Below are 14,163 nucleotides of genomic sequence, written 5' to 3'. Positions count from 1 at the left end.
ACCTTCAGAAATTCAGGGTCCCGGGGTGAAATGAAAAATAAGACCCTAATTTTTTAAAAACCCATATGACTAAAGCCATACACTTATAGTGGGAAAAATATTAGGTGCTACCATAATACCAATTTGAAAATTTCAAATATAAATGTTTCAAAAAAAATCTGAAAAAAAATCATGGATGTTCGTAACATACATGTCTACAAACCCTAAAAAAGTCAGATCCAAATTCGATATACACATTGAGAAGCAAAAAAAGACAAATCGGATGTCAATAGTGCAGTTTTTCAAACTATTTATGTTTTTGTCTTTATTGACACTATGCATGCTCAATTTTTTCCCCAATGTGTACATCGAATTTGGATATGAATTTTTTAGGGTTTGTAAACACACGTGTTGTGAACATCTACGATTTTTTTTCAGAAGTTGTTAATACATTTAAATTTGAATTTTTTGAATTGGTATCATGGGAGCATCTAGGTGCTGGTAGCACCTGATATTTTCCCACTTATAGTGCAGCAGGTCGGCATGGAAAATTTGAACCAACAAGGTGTCAAGTACCACTGATTTCCCAAAAGAGAAAAACAAGCACGGTTGATCCTAGCTAAAACAATACAGTCCAGCTCAAGCAGGAGCGACAGACACTCCAAGAGAAAAGTAATCGTAGTGGAAGGTTCTGTTGACCCAATTACCCAGGTCGAGCTAAGATAAGTCGTGGGCACTGACAGTAAAGTCCGCGGCGGTAAAAAACACTAAATTTAAACCGCTGGGAGCTGGCCAGCTGAGCATTTTGTCACGTAGGAGTATACGTGACAGATCACGCACCGGCAAAAGCCAAGCAGCGGAAGCTGTGCGCTCGTGTCGAGCAGAGGTGGCACACACAGGAGATTCCATGGAGACTGGGAAGAGAGGACACACGCTATCTGCATAGAACTGTAACAGTAAACAAGGCTACAAAAGTAACCATTTTATCAAGTTACCATGTTAGCTCATTATGCAACAGAGAACATCCACACGCATATATATGCACTTCTAAGTGAAAAAACCAAGCTGATAAAAAGGTGCACATGATCAATTAGACAAAGATACAAATATGAAGCACCTGTTTGGGACCTTCTGCATGTACAGTTTCTAGGTACGGGTCATCTGTGAAATGACGCATCAGTAGATGGAACTCAAGGCTTATACCAACCAGTCATACTGAATACTGGTGATCTTACAGTCATTATCGGTTCAATTAACATACATGAAACTACTGATGATGTTACAGTCATTACCGGTTCAATTAGCATACATGAAACTTAGCGCATACCGTCATCGCAGCATCTAAAAACTAAAGTACCAAAGCGTTACAGCAAGGTTCAACTAACATACATGAAACTTAGCGCATACCGTTATCGCAGCATCTAAAAACTAAAGTACCAAAGCGTTACAGCAAGAGCTCACTTACTCCTGATAGGCTTATTCAGCTAGTAAAGAAAGCTCTCCGTAACTTCCCCTTCCACATTTCCCACCAGCTCTCTGTTTTTGTCTTCTGTCCGTAGAATTCAGAGTCTGCACCTACCCTCAAGACACGATCTCTCACAGTTATCAACAGTTCATCTAAAGCAGTGATTTTACTCACAAGAGAGTTCTTCTCATCCTCAGCGTCAACACAAAGTAGGAAGGCATCTATCTCTGCAACATTTGCTTCGCCGTCCTTAACCAAAGCTTCTCTGAATGAACGTAATGCTGTTACGAGGACAGATGAAGCCTTTTCTGTGCCCTCAGGACCAACATCCCACAAAATGTTTCCAGTAACTTCAGATTCTGAATCCTCCTGTGAAAAAGGGGAATTCGGTGTAAAAAAAGGAATTCAAGTGTTTGTATGGACAAATATGTGCAAGGCAATAGATTCTAGTGATACAGATCATTTTATCTAGCTGTTGCAGAAGCAATGAAGGTGAAATAAGATACTACATCACTGCCATTTAGAACACTTCAAAATCTACAGTTATTATGATGATATGAAAGCAATTGAAATAGTAACAGCTAAGATTTGATGGAATTAACGATGGTTAAATTTTTATTATAGTTGAGTGTCTTAACTATAGATCAAACTAATATCTGGAATAAAAAAGAAATGCTAGGGTTTTAGGGGGTTATAGTGAGCGATGCATGTTTAATTGGCTTTTACACCCCTAATTAGAAACCAAACAAATATATATAGGATAACAAACTCATCTATCCAATTGGAATTTATCTAGTTATTATTTTTATTTTAGTGAACAATAGAAAAAACAGTTACGATCTAAGAGAAAAATGATGAATTACGATTCAATGATAAATAAACACATCCGTAACTGGGTTCACGGGAAAAAGAAACAAAGTTGCATATTTTTGCTGTTTGGAAACATATTGGAAGATGCTGACTGTTTTTGGACCCTGCTTTTTAAAAGAATGTGGCCTATTTGGACTCTAGCTGGATTAACTAGTCTCCCTCTGTAAACTAATATAAGAGCATTTAGATCACTACTTTATAGTGATCTAAACACTTATATTAGTTTACGGAGGGAGTATAAGAGATAAATTTGCATTTAGAGAACACATATACTTTGCATCCCTCCAAAAACATGCAAGAGGTTAGATAGTGCCATAGGGATAATCGTGTGTACTATCCAACAGCCGAAGTCAAAGCTTGAATGACGCACAGTTCTCACTGGCATCAAATTATGCAACACATATTCATTAAATAAGATATAAATTTAAAGCTGAAGTAGAAGACAGCAAAATGTATAAGGAGAATGGAAATGTATAAAGAGAAAGAAAACATAACTTACCATTGAAAATATTACTTATGTATATCCAAATATTTAAACAAGAACAACAACAAAGCCTTTAAGTCCCGAACAAGTTGGGGTAGGCTAGAGTTGAAACCCATAAGCTCTCGAAACCAACTCATGGCTCTGACACGTGGATAGCTAACTTCCACGTACCTCTATCCGTGGCTAGTTCTTTGATGATATTCCAATCCTTCAGGTCTCTCCATATGGACTCCTCTCATGTCCAGTTTGGTCTATCCCGACCTCTCTTGAGGTTATTAGCACACAAACCGTCGGCTATGCACTAGCGCTTCTAGAGGCTTGCGCTATATATGCCCAAACCATCTCAGACGATGTTGGACAAGTTTCTCTTCAATTAGTGCCTACCCCAACTCTATCACGTATATCATCATTCTAGACCCAATCCTTTCTTGTGTGACCACACATCCATCTCAACATGCGTATTTTCCTACGCCAAACTGTTGGACATGTTGCCTTTTAGTTGGCTAACATTCCGCGCCATACAACATCACAGGTCGAACCGCCGTCCTATAGAACCTACCTTTTAGCTTTTGCGGCACTTTCTTGTCATGGAGAACGCCAGAAGCTTGGCGCCACTTCATCCATTTGGGTTTGATTCGATGGCTCACATCTTCATTGATATCATCATCCTTCTGCAGCATTGACCCCATATATCATAAGGTGTCCTTCTAAGGTACCACCTGCCCACCAAGGCTAACCTCCTCCTCCTCGTGCCTAGTAGTACTGAAACCGCACCACATGTACTAAGTTTTAGTATACTAAGCCTAAAACCTTTTGATTCCAAAGTTTGTCTCCATATATAACTTTCTATTAACCCCCGCCCGACTATCGTCAACTAGCACCACATCATTCGCAAAGAGCATACACCATAGGATATCTCCTTGTGAGCTCATCCATCAACACAACAAAAAGCTAAGGGCTCAATGTTGATCCTTGGTGCAGTCCTATTTTAATCAAAAAGTCATCACTGTCGCCATCAATTGTTCGAACACTTGTCACAACATTATCATACATGTCCTTGATGAGGGTAATGTACTTTGTTGGGACTTTGTGTTTCCCCAAGACCCACCACATGACATTCCACAGTATCTTATCGTAGGCCTTCTCCAAGTCAATGAACACCATACGCAGGTCCTTCTTTTGCTCCCTGTATCTCTACATAAGTACTCGTACCAAGAAAATGGTTTCCATGGTTTTTGTCACGCTTGTCATTTTTCATAATTGATACTCAATGACTCTCTCCCATAGCTTCATTGTATGCCTCATCAGCTTAATTCCATGGTAATTAGCACAACTTTGAACACCCCCCTTGTTCTTAAAGATTGGTACTAATATACTTTGCCTCCATTCTTCGGGCATCTTGTTATCCCGAAAATTGAGGTTTAAGAGCTTAATTAGCCATACTATTGCTATGTCTTGAGGCCTCTCCACACCTCAATGAGGATACAATCGGCCCATCACCTTGCCTCCTTTCATCCTTTTTAAAGCCTTACTGACCTCAGACTCCTGGATTCGTCACACAAAACGCATGTTTGTATCATCAAGGGAGTCATCCAGCTCAATGATAGAGCTCTCATTTTCTCCATTGAAATCTTGTCGAGATACTCCCGCCATCTATGCTTGACCTCCTTGTTCTTTACCAGGAGTCGATCTGCTCCATCCTTGATGCATTTGACTTGGTTGACATCCCTCGTCTTCCTGTCTCGGATCTTGGTCATCTTATAGATGTCCCTTTCACCTTCCTTCGTGTCTAAACGCCGGTAGAGGTCATCATACGCCTAACCTGTTGCTTCACTCACAACTCGCTTTGAGGTCTTCTTTGTCACCTTGTATTTCTCTATGTTGTCACTTATCAGCACTCCTATTCCAAGTTTAGGCGTCTGAAACAACCTTTCTTCTCCTTAATAGCCTTCTGGACATCATCATTTCACCACCAGGTATATTTAATTTAGCTTCGCTTCTACTTCCCATGGTCACCCCAAACTCCTTTGAAGTCACTTTGCGAAAGCAAGTTGCCATCTTCATCCACATATTGTTTGCATCACCTCCTTCCTCCCAAGGGCACCTACATAATAACCCTCTCCTTGAAAGCCTGAGATGCCCCCCCCCCCGAGCTTCCACCACTTTGTTCTAGTCACTTTGGCGCGTTTTATCCCGCTGGACATGAATACGAAAGCAGAAATCAGCCGCCACAAGCTTATGTCGAGGGACAACGCACTCTCCAGGTATCACCTTAAAATCTAGGCAAGCACGCCTGTCTTATCTTCTCTAGAGGATGAAATCAATCTGGCTAGAGTGTTGACCACTACTAAAAGTCACTAGATAGGATTCTCCCTTTTTAAAGAGGGTGTTAGCTATGGTCATGTTGTAGGCTAGAGCGAACTCTCTTTCTTGATTCCTGCTACCATAGCCAAAGCCACACGCACCCCTTCAAAACATCTGGTAGATGTACCCATGTGGCCATTGAGGTCTCCTATGAAGAGCTTCTTGCCAATAGGTACACTCCTAACCATGTCTCTAGGCCTTCCGAGAACTCCCCCTTCATTGGGGCCTACTTGGGAAGCATATGCGTTGATAACATTGAGAACTAAGTCCCCAACTACCAGCTTGACTAGGATAAATCCGGTCCCCTTGCCTCTTGACATCTACCACTCCACACCTGAGGCTCTTGTTGATGAAGACAACCACTCCACACCTACTCCATTCCTATTTGTAGTTGTCCCCATGTACCATAACTTGAAGCCAGTATGCTCCACCTCCACCTTCTGTCCCTTCCATTTGGTTTCTTGGACACATAGGATATCAACACCTCTCCTCACCACTGAATCAACTAGCTCACGTAACTTATCCGTCAAGGACCCTATGTTCCAGCTACCTAAGCAGATCCTAATAGGCTCTGCTAGCTTCCTTACCCTTCACTCTCGTTGAGTCAAATGCAAAGACCCTTACTAACTTTTCACTACACCCGGGCATCAATGTAGCGCACCATTAAGGACGCGACAACCCGATCCTAGCTCACCTATCACCATGTCCAGATCTAAGATACGACACGCCACCAAAGAGGCGACAGCCCAACCATTGCCCATTTAACACCACACCTGGGTTCCGGTATGGCGCGTCACTAAGAAGGATAACCAAATATTTAAACACTATTGAAAATTCTAGTTATTGATATGATAGCTTTATGATTATGCTATCATATAATCTGCAGAAACCCTCCAAATATTTGAACACAACTGACGAATCAAGCTATTCTATTCATATACTAGTTACACATTATGTTTGTGGAGCTTTATATCATAATGCTATACTATAATCTACAGAAACCCTCATGCTATAAGTTGACAATTTTGCATCTATGTAGTAATGTACAAGTAGTTTAGGCTGTCTCCTATTTTTTTGAAAGAATGGGAATAGCGTTGCCAGCTCTGCTACTATGAGTTAGGTAAATAAGACATGTTACTTGGACTAAAACCGATAGCATATATTCACAGCAACAATCCAATCCTCTCAAGAAACTTCATTCCATGCAATCAATGGACCAAACATAAAAAGGAGTACTTAGCAGTTAGCACCACGGTCACACAAGAATAGGCTCACCATGCTGCATACCAAAGGAGGCCAGGCCAAGTAGGGATGGACAGGGCATGGAAGTTGCTCTCTATTCTTAAAATGCTGGTTTAGCTCCGCTGTTTCCAGAGAGAAGGACAGGAAGCACTCAGGGGATTTGTACTGCTCCATGGAATTCTTCCAGGGGGAAATAGAAAGGTAGACAAAACCACTGAAAACTGTCATAAGCTGCACTGAGATTATATCTTCCACTGAACAGTTGGTGACCTCCATAAAGCTAGAGTGCAACGGAAACGTATTGTGCAGCACAAATCGCTGGACGCCATCATCACTGTCTGTCAAGATCCAAACAGAAAGTGTGCATTCCTTCTCATTTACGATACAGAGCCTCCCATTCTTGGTCTGACCAATCTTAAATTCTGGGTATACCACTCTCAAGGGCGGCGGCAGATCTAATAGAGAGAACTGAAAGTTATCTGTGTTGAGCACCAAAATATACTCGCTGAGAGATGCCCCGCTCACAGACTCGCATTGCCAACAGATAAACCCATCCACTATCGTGCGGGTTGTACGCCTGAATCCCTCAGGCAGCAGCGAGGCCGTCTTCGGGAAAATCTGCCACTCCATGGTGTCCGGTGAGAAGACGGCGACGCGAGCCCAAGGCCGCGAGTAGTCATGACGGACAGAGACCACACGGGGCGGCCTCTGATCCTCTCTGGGGGAGAGTGTGTGGAACTCAAGGGTGGTGCCGTCGGGCATGTCATGATGCTCCTGGGGGTGGAGAAACAGAGCCTGGGGGTTGTAGTAAACTTCCTGCTTGGTGCTTCGATGTTGGAGAGCGATGAAGCCTTCATCGTACGCAATCGAAGGATCGGTGAAATCGACCCCCCACTCGGAAGCGTCGTCGTCTCGTAGGGGACTGAATCTGGCGGCAGTGGGGGGGCGTGAGGCGGGGAAGGTAGGTACTGTGCGCATGTAGGGTGTGAGGAAGAGAGCGAGGAGCGGGGGCGCGTGGAGCGCACGGAAGCTGCGGCGGAAGGCGCGGGACGAACGGACGGCGCCCAGGAAGGTGCGGCAGGTGAAGGCGGCGGAGGCGAGGCTGGGGAGGTCCGGGAGGCGGAGGAAGATCTCTCGGAGCTGGTCGTCGTCGAGGGCACTTATGGTGGTGGGAGCGGATGGTATAGGGTGCTCCGCCGCCGCCGCTGGCGGCGGCGGCGGGTGGGAAGCCATGGCTGCTTGGCTGCCGAGTTCAAGTGGCCGCAGATTTGGAATGGCAGACGCTCGGAAACGCAGACCTAGCCGCTTGGAAGTTTTTTTTAATCTTTTTTCCCCCGAGCCAGAGAAGCGTCACGAGGGAAGCACTAGCAATCAGACTACTGAAATCCCCTCCTCGTAGGTCTCGAACCTAGGGTTTTCCAGTCCTCCGGCGGCCAGGCCGCCGTGAGTTTTTTCACTGAGATTTGATTGATGGCCAAAAGGTCGGGCTGTTGTTTCCCTCTCGCACGCCCCTCTACTCCTCCACCGGTCAGTTTCCCAACGTCGGTGCTGGTTTGGATAGAAAGCGCTTGTGACCTATTTTGGGACGATCATGTCGACGGAGATCCCGAGTGGCAGTTCGGGCACGGCGGGATTAGAAGATGACACCAGTAGGCTGCTGGAAAGATTGAATCTGGAAGAAGATGAGGCGGATGATCTTGTTTGGGAAGATGAGATTGATGCAGAAGAAATCAGACCTAAGTGGTTGGCGTTAGGGCGACTCCTAATGAAGAAAAGCTTTAGCCAGAGTGCGCTGATAGCAGAGATGAAGGCGGCCTGGAATCCTGCTCAGGCGGTGGTCTGGAGGAGGATTAATGCAAACCTTTTTTCAATACAATTCAATTGCCTTGCGGATTGGAACAAGGCCATGCATCAGGGCCCTTGGGATTTCCATGGAACGGCCTTGCTCATGGCAGAATATGATGGTTTTACCAACCCAGAAAAGATTAAGTTAGACAGGTTGACGACGTGGTGTCAAATCCATAGGTTACCTGATGGAGTTCTCAAGAGCAAGAGTACGCTGCAGAATCTAGCGAGCCGGATCGGCAAGGTCGAGGAGGTACAGGTCACACTCCCCAATGGTTTCATCGGTGAGTTCATCAGAGTACGAGTGAGCCTGGATGTTAACAAGAAATTGACTAGGGCTGTGGGGATAACTAAAGGAGGTGAAACTGAGAAGTACTTGGTAAAATTTGAGAAACTCCCAACTTTCTGTAATGCTTGCGGTTTGTTAGGCCATTGGCATGAAGAATGTGGGACAGGCAAGCATGCCAAATCAAAATTTCAGTGGGGGAGTTTCTTGATGGCCACTCGCAGAGGCAGAGGGGGTGGACGTGGTGGACGTGGTCCGTCTGACCGGCAGAGAGGAGACATGGATGATTCTGTTGGAAGGGGAAGAGGTCTTGGACGAGGTTTTGGTAGAGGCCGGGGAACTGATAATGACCCCCTTGCTGATTTGAGTAAAGGTGGAGAGACATCAGTTAGTTGGAGACACAATTATGTCCAGAAGGAAAGCAATGAGACTAGTGGTACAACAAGGAATGAGATCGTTCCAGGAACCAACAACCAAGACGCAAGAGTGATGGCAGCATCAGAAAACATCTTGGGGAAGAGGACAGCCCAAGATAGCAACACATCTAGTTTACCGTCTGGAAAAATAAGTGTGGATACAGACCCAACATCTGCGATAATTCCTTTTACAGGGAATAAAACAGTTCAGGAACTAGAAAACGCCATGTTTGCGAAAAAGGTAAATCTTTTTGAAACAACAACAGATGAGGAAAGGGTCCCGGGACCCTTCGATACACCTCAGAAGAGTATGAATAGGAAGAGGTTCAAGGATAAGGATGGACAGGCTGTTGATAATAACCCAAGTTCTTCACGAGATTCAGGATCGGCGACACCTCTTGAGGGTGATCGCCGGGAACAATGAAACTCTTGGCTTGGAACTGCCGGGGACTAGGGAATGAACCGGCAGTTCGAGCTTTGCTGGATGTCCAGCGAAGCGTACTTCCCGATGTGATGTTTCTGTCGGAGACTCACCTAGATAGCTATCCGGCTGAATGCTTAAGACGTAGATTAAAAATGGATCAGAAGATGATTTGTGCAAGTGATGGCAGAAGGGGAGGTCTGATCCTGTTTTGGCAGAACAATATAACAGTACAACGACTCAATCTGGACCCCATGTTCATTGATGTTCAAATAACATGTGATGCAAAGACATGGCGATTAACTGGTATGTATGGAGAGTTTAAATGGGAGCATAAGCACCTGTCCTGGGGGCGTATGCGGCAGTTGTACCAAAATAACACACTTCCTTGGCTGTTGATAGGGGATCTAAATGAGATCCAATATTTGCATGAGAAGGAAGGAGGAAACCCAAGGCTGCAACAGTATATGACAGCCTTCCAACAAGCAATGGAAGATTGTGAGCTACAGGATATGGGGTATATAGGCGACATATTTACTTGGAGAAGGGGCCGTATTCGAGAAATACTGGACAGAGGATTAGTGAATGATGAGTGGAGAAATACCTTCCCTAATGCTGCCACAGAGCATGGCAATTTTAACCACTCAGACCACAGGCCTTTAGTGGTGGATACAGAATATTATCTGAGATCGATCCCTAACCAGGGAGGACCGAAGAGATTTGAAGCCCGGTGGCTTAGAGAGGATCAATTTTCAGAGTTGGTACAAACCTCATGGGTAAATGTGAAAAATGATACTTCTGTGCCAGATATTTTTCAGAAGCTGGCATGCATGCACTCGGTCTTCCATGACTGGGACCAACTAGTCCTAAAGAAACCAAAAAAGAGGTTGAAGAAGGCACAAAGGGAGTTGGAGGAGGCAATGTCGGGTCCCATGACTGATGAGAATGAATTGAAGAGGAAGGAACTAGCTAAATTAGTGGAATATTTGCTTGAATTGGAAGAGATCCAGACTATGCAACGTTCAAGAGTTGACTGGTTAAAGTTTGGAGACCGGAATACGGATTTCTTCCAGGCTTTCGCAGCGGCAAGACGGAAGAAGAATTATATTAAAAAACTGAAAGATGAAAATGGGGATACTATGGAAGGCATGCATGATTTGAACCCTCATATTCAAGGCTATTTTGAGAACTTGTTCACATCCGAGGTGCAGCAAACTAATCCCGCGGTGTTACAGAAGGTAAACAGGAAGGTAACATCTCAAATGAATGACTACCTGATGGCCCCTTTTACTACTGATGATGTTCGTAAAGCAGTTTTCAGCATTGGGGACTTGAAAGCCCCTGGACCAGATGGGTTACATGCAGTGTTCTTTAAGAAGTATTGGCATATTTTGGGGCAAGAAATAACTGAAGCTGTTCTGAATGCAATTAATTCAAAGCATATTCCAGCAGAGTGGAATGACACTTCCATAGTGCTAATACCTAAGGTGGATTCTCCAGAGTTGATAACTCAGTACCGCCCCATAAGTCTTTGCAACATTCTGTACAAGATCATTTCAAAAATGCTCTCTATTCGCTTGAAAAGTATTCTGCCCGAGATTATTTCCCCTACTCAGAATGCCTTTGTCCCGGGTAGAATGATTACTGATAATATTCTAGTGGCTTATGAGTGCATTCACAAAATTAAGAATACAAAAAACGGTCAGACATGCTTATGTGCAGTTAAGTTGGACATGCATAAGGCATACGATAGAGTAGAATGGATTTTCCTTAAAAATATGATGCATAAGTTGGGCTTTGATAATCGGTGGATTGAACTCATTATGGAGTGTGTGAGTTCAGTAAGATAAAGGGTGCGGTACAATTCTCAAGAAACAGACATGTTTATACCATCCAGGGGGATTAGACAGGGTGATCCACTATCACCTTATCTTTTCTTGATTTGTGTAGAAGGTCTTTCTAGCATGTTGCAGTAGGAAGAAGAAGTTGGTGGCATAGATGGGATAAGAGTGTGCAGAAATGCACCCTCAGTTTCACACCTTTTATTTGCTGACGATTCTCTGATTCTCATGAGAGCAGATATGATTAATGCAACTTCCTTACAGCAAGTGTTGGATACCTACTGTGACAACTCGGGACAGTTGGTAAGTGTTGGCAAATCCAGTATATTTTTCAGTCCAAACACTAATATGCAAACTAGAGATGAGATCTGTCAACAGTTGAACATTACTAATCAAGCTTTGTCAGACAAATATCTGGGACTGGCTGCTTTGGTGGGGGCTGATAGAAGTGATTGCTTTAAACATTTATGTGAGAAAATCAAGAAGTTGTTGAAGGGTTGGATGGAGAAGCAACTATCCACTGGTGGTAAGGAAGTTTTATTGAAAGCTGTTGCTCAATCAATACCAGTATTTGCTATGTCGGTTTTTTGTTTACCAAAGGGTATATGTAAAGATATTACTGATGTCATTGCTCAATTTTGGTGGGGGATGAGGAAGAGAATAAAAAGATGCATTGGTTCTCATGGTGGAAACTTTGTATCCCGAAGAGTGATGGTGACATGGGCTTCAGAGACCTCCATTCTTTTAATCTAGCCCTCTTGGCAAAGCAATGCTGGAGAATGACAAATAATCTTGATTCGGTCTGTGCTAGGATTTTGAAGGCTAAATACTTCCCAAATACTGATCTGTTGCACGCAGGACCAAAAAACGGCTCTTCTTTCACATGGTAGAGTATTGTAGCCGGTTTGCCTACTTTTAAGAGAGGGTATATATGGCGTATTGGATCACGGGAGAAAGTCAACATTTGGAATGACCCATGGATTCCTGCGAGTCCAGACATGAAGGTAATAACACCTAGAGGCCAGACTTTACTTGTTAAAGTCATGGAATTGATTGATCCAGTAACTAGTCAATGGGATGAGCAGTTAATTCGAGAAATATTTTATCCGGTGGATGCAAACAGAATTCTTCAAATACCACTCAACTTCCAGGCCTTTGATGATTTTGTCACATGGAACCTTACAAGGAGTGGTATCTTCACTGTTAGCTCGGCCTACCATGAACAATGGGCACATAAATTCAGAAATCTTTTGGTCAGCATGTCTGCGTCTACTTCAGCTATACAAGCTGAGATTTGGAAGCATCTGTGGGAGTTGCAAGTGCCATGTAAAATTCAAATTTTTTGCTGGCGTGCCCTACGTGGAGTTGTCCCGTTGTTTTCGATTTTGGCAAACAAACACCTACCCATCAGTGATGTATGTCCAGTATGTCGTAAGGGACCGGAGGACATGAGACATTTACTTTTCCAATGCGATTTGGCGCAGGAGCTATGGAGGGGTCTCGGGCTCTGGGATCATATAGAGCAAGCGACGCATGTGGATCGCTCAGGATCAGCAATATTGGAATTCTTACTTCTGGAACCGCAAACCAAAACCCTGATAATGCCAAGTCTAAATGTGAAAGAAGTCATAGCAGCGGGCTGCTGGTATATTTGGTGGCTAAGGAGACGCCACACTCACCATGACTCATGTCCACCGTCGTCCAGATGGAGTTCTTCTATCCTTGCAATTGTGGCAAACTATGCCAACGCCATCAGCAGCAAAAAAGTGGTAGTTGAACACAGGTGGAAGAAACCTGATCCAAAGTTCATTAAATTAAATGTCGATGCTTCCTTTCATGATGATGTAGGCTCAGGAGCGACTGGATGTGTACTTCGGGACGACAAGGGGCGGTTCCTGGCTGCTCAATGCAAATTCATTCAGGTAGCGGCAGATGCAGCGACAATGGAAGCAATGGCAATGCATGATGGTTTAAACCTAGCAAATATTTTGGGTTTTAATAGAATAGCAGCAGAGTCAGACTCTCTGAGTGTTGTCAACAATTGTCAGGGACAAGTTCAATGGTGGGACTCAGCAGCGGCAATCTTTGCTGAATGTCTTGATACGGCAACATCGATAGGGAAGGTCACCTTTTCGCATTGTTTTCGTGAGGCAAATTCAGTAGCTCATGAGCTAGCAAAATTTAGCTTCTGTAATAAATGTAATGAAAGTTGGACTGAGGAACCCCCGGGGTTTTTGATCAGCCAATTAGTGAACAATGTAACTCTGTTTTAAGTTAATAAAGCTAGCCATGATGACCTTCCCCCCGAAAATAGCAATCAGACTACTGATACTATGCTTTCATCAGACTACTCATGCACCGTTGGATCGAATTAATCTTGTGACTGTGATGAGGCCTGGTAAAAGGAGCACACGGGCGGTTCGTTTGGATTTTTGTGATTTCCTTCCATAACTACCTCCATAAATCACACCATATTTACTGTGATTTTTAACCGCTCTTAATGGCTCCAAATTAACTCGCGATCTCTCCATTATTAATTTCCATGTCACGTTTGCTTCTTTGGAGGCGAAATCCTGATTCCATTCTCATTTTAATTTGCTTCCAAAATTAGTTGTCGCCTAATCCTGATCTCTGTACATGGTTTGGTTAATCCAACCAGCAGGCACCCAAAGTTATTTAAACGTGCTTCCAATGTGACTGGAGTTCGCTTCGGCAAAGACATTTTCTCCCTAACGTGATGCTTAGTTTAATTTGCGTCAACGATTTTGGCTTAATGGTGAGTTTATCTTGCTTCCATCTAACAGTGAATTTGCTTCCTCGGCGAATTGAACTTGCTATGGAAATAGAAATTTGATTCTTATGTAATGAATTCTGTTCCTTCAAAAACATCAAAAATCTAACTTTCATTGACCAGAAAAATCACTACTAAGCAAATAAGTACCCTTTAAAT

General features: G+C 43.6%; 1 protein-coding gene across 1 annotated transcript; it reads right to left on the bottom strand.

The window, feature by feature from the left end:
* Positions 1-1,459: 1,459 nt before the first annotated feature.
* LOC125534167 (uncharacterized) lies at positions 1,460-7,637 on the bottom strand. Its single transcript, XM_087540177.1, has 2 exons — positions 6,438-7,637; positions 1,460-1,813 (listed from the first exon to the last, which is right to left on the bottom strand). The coding sequence occupies exons 1-2, from the start codon at positions 7,635-7,637 to the stop codon at positions 1,460-1,462; spliced, it is 1,554 nt and encodes a 517-aa protein (XP_087396303.1).
* Between the last annotated feature and the right edge of the window lie 6,526 nt (positions 7,638-14,163).

The sequence above is a fragment of the Triticum urartu genome, chromosome 2A, assembly GCF_056163025.1.
Source record: "Triticum urartu cultivar PI428250 chromosome 2A, HENAU_Tu73, whole genome shotgun sequence".
Lineage (NCBI taxonomy): Eukaryota > Viridiplantae > Streptophyta > Magnoliopsida > Poales > Poaceae > Triticum > Triticum urartu.
Note: the sequence above shows the minus strand (reverse complement) of the source record. Positions and strands in the feature narration are given on the sequence as shown.

Coding starts and splice junctions, on each gene's coding strand:
- LOC125534167 (XM_087540177.1), bottom strand. CDS start 7,637: ATGGCTTCCCACCCGCCGCCGCCGCCAGCGGCGGCGGCGGAGCACCCT. Junction 1,814..6,437: donor CTCCTTTGGTATGCAGCATG/GTGAGCCTATTC, acceptor CCTTTTTCACAG/GAGGATTCAGAATCTGAAGT.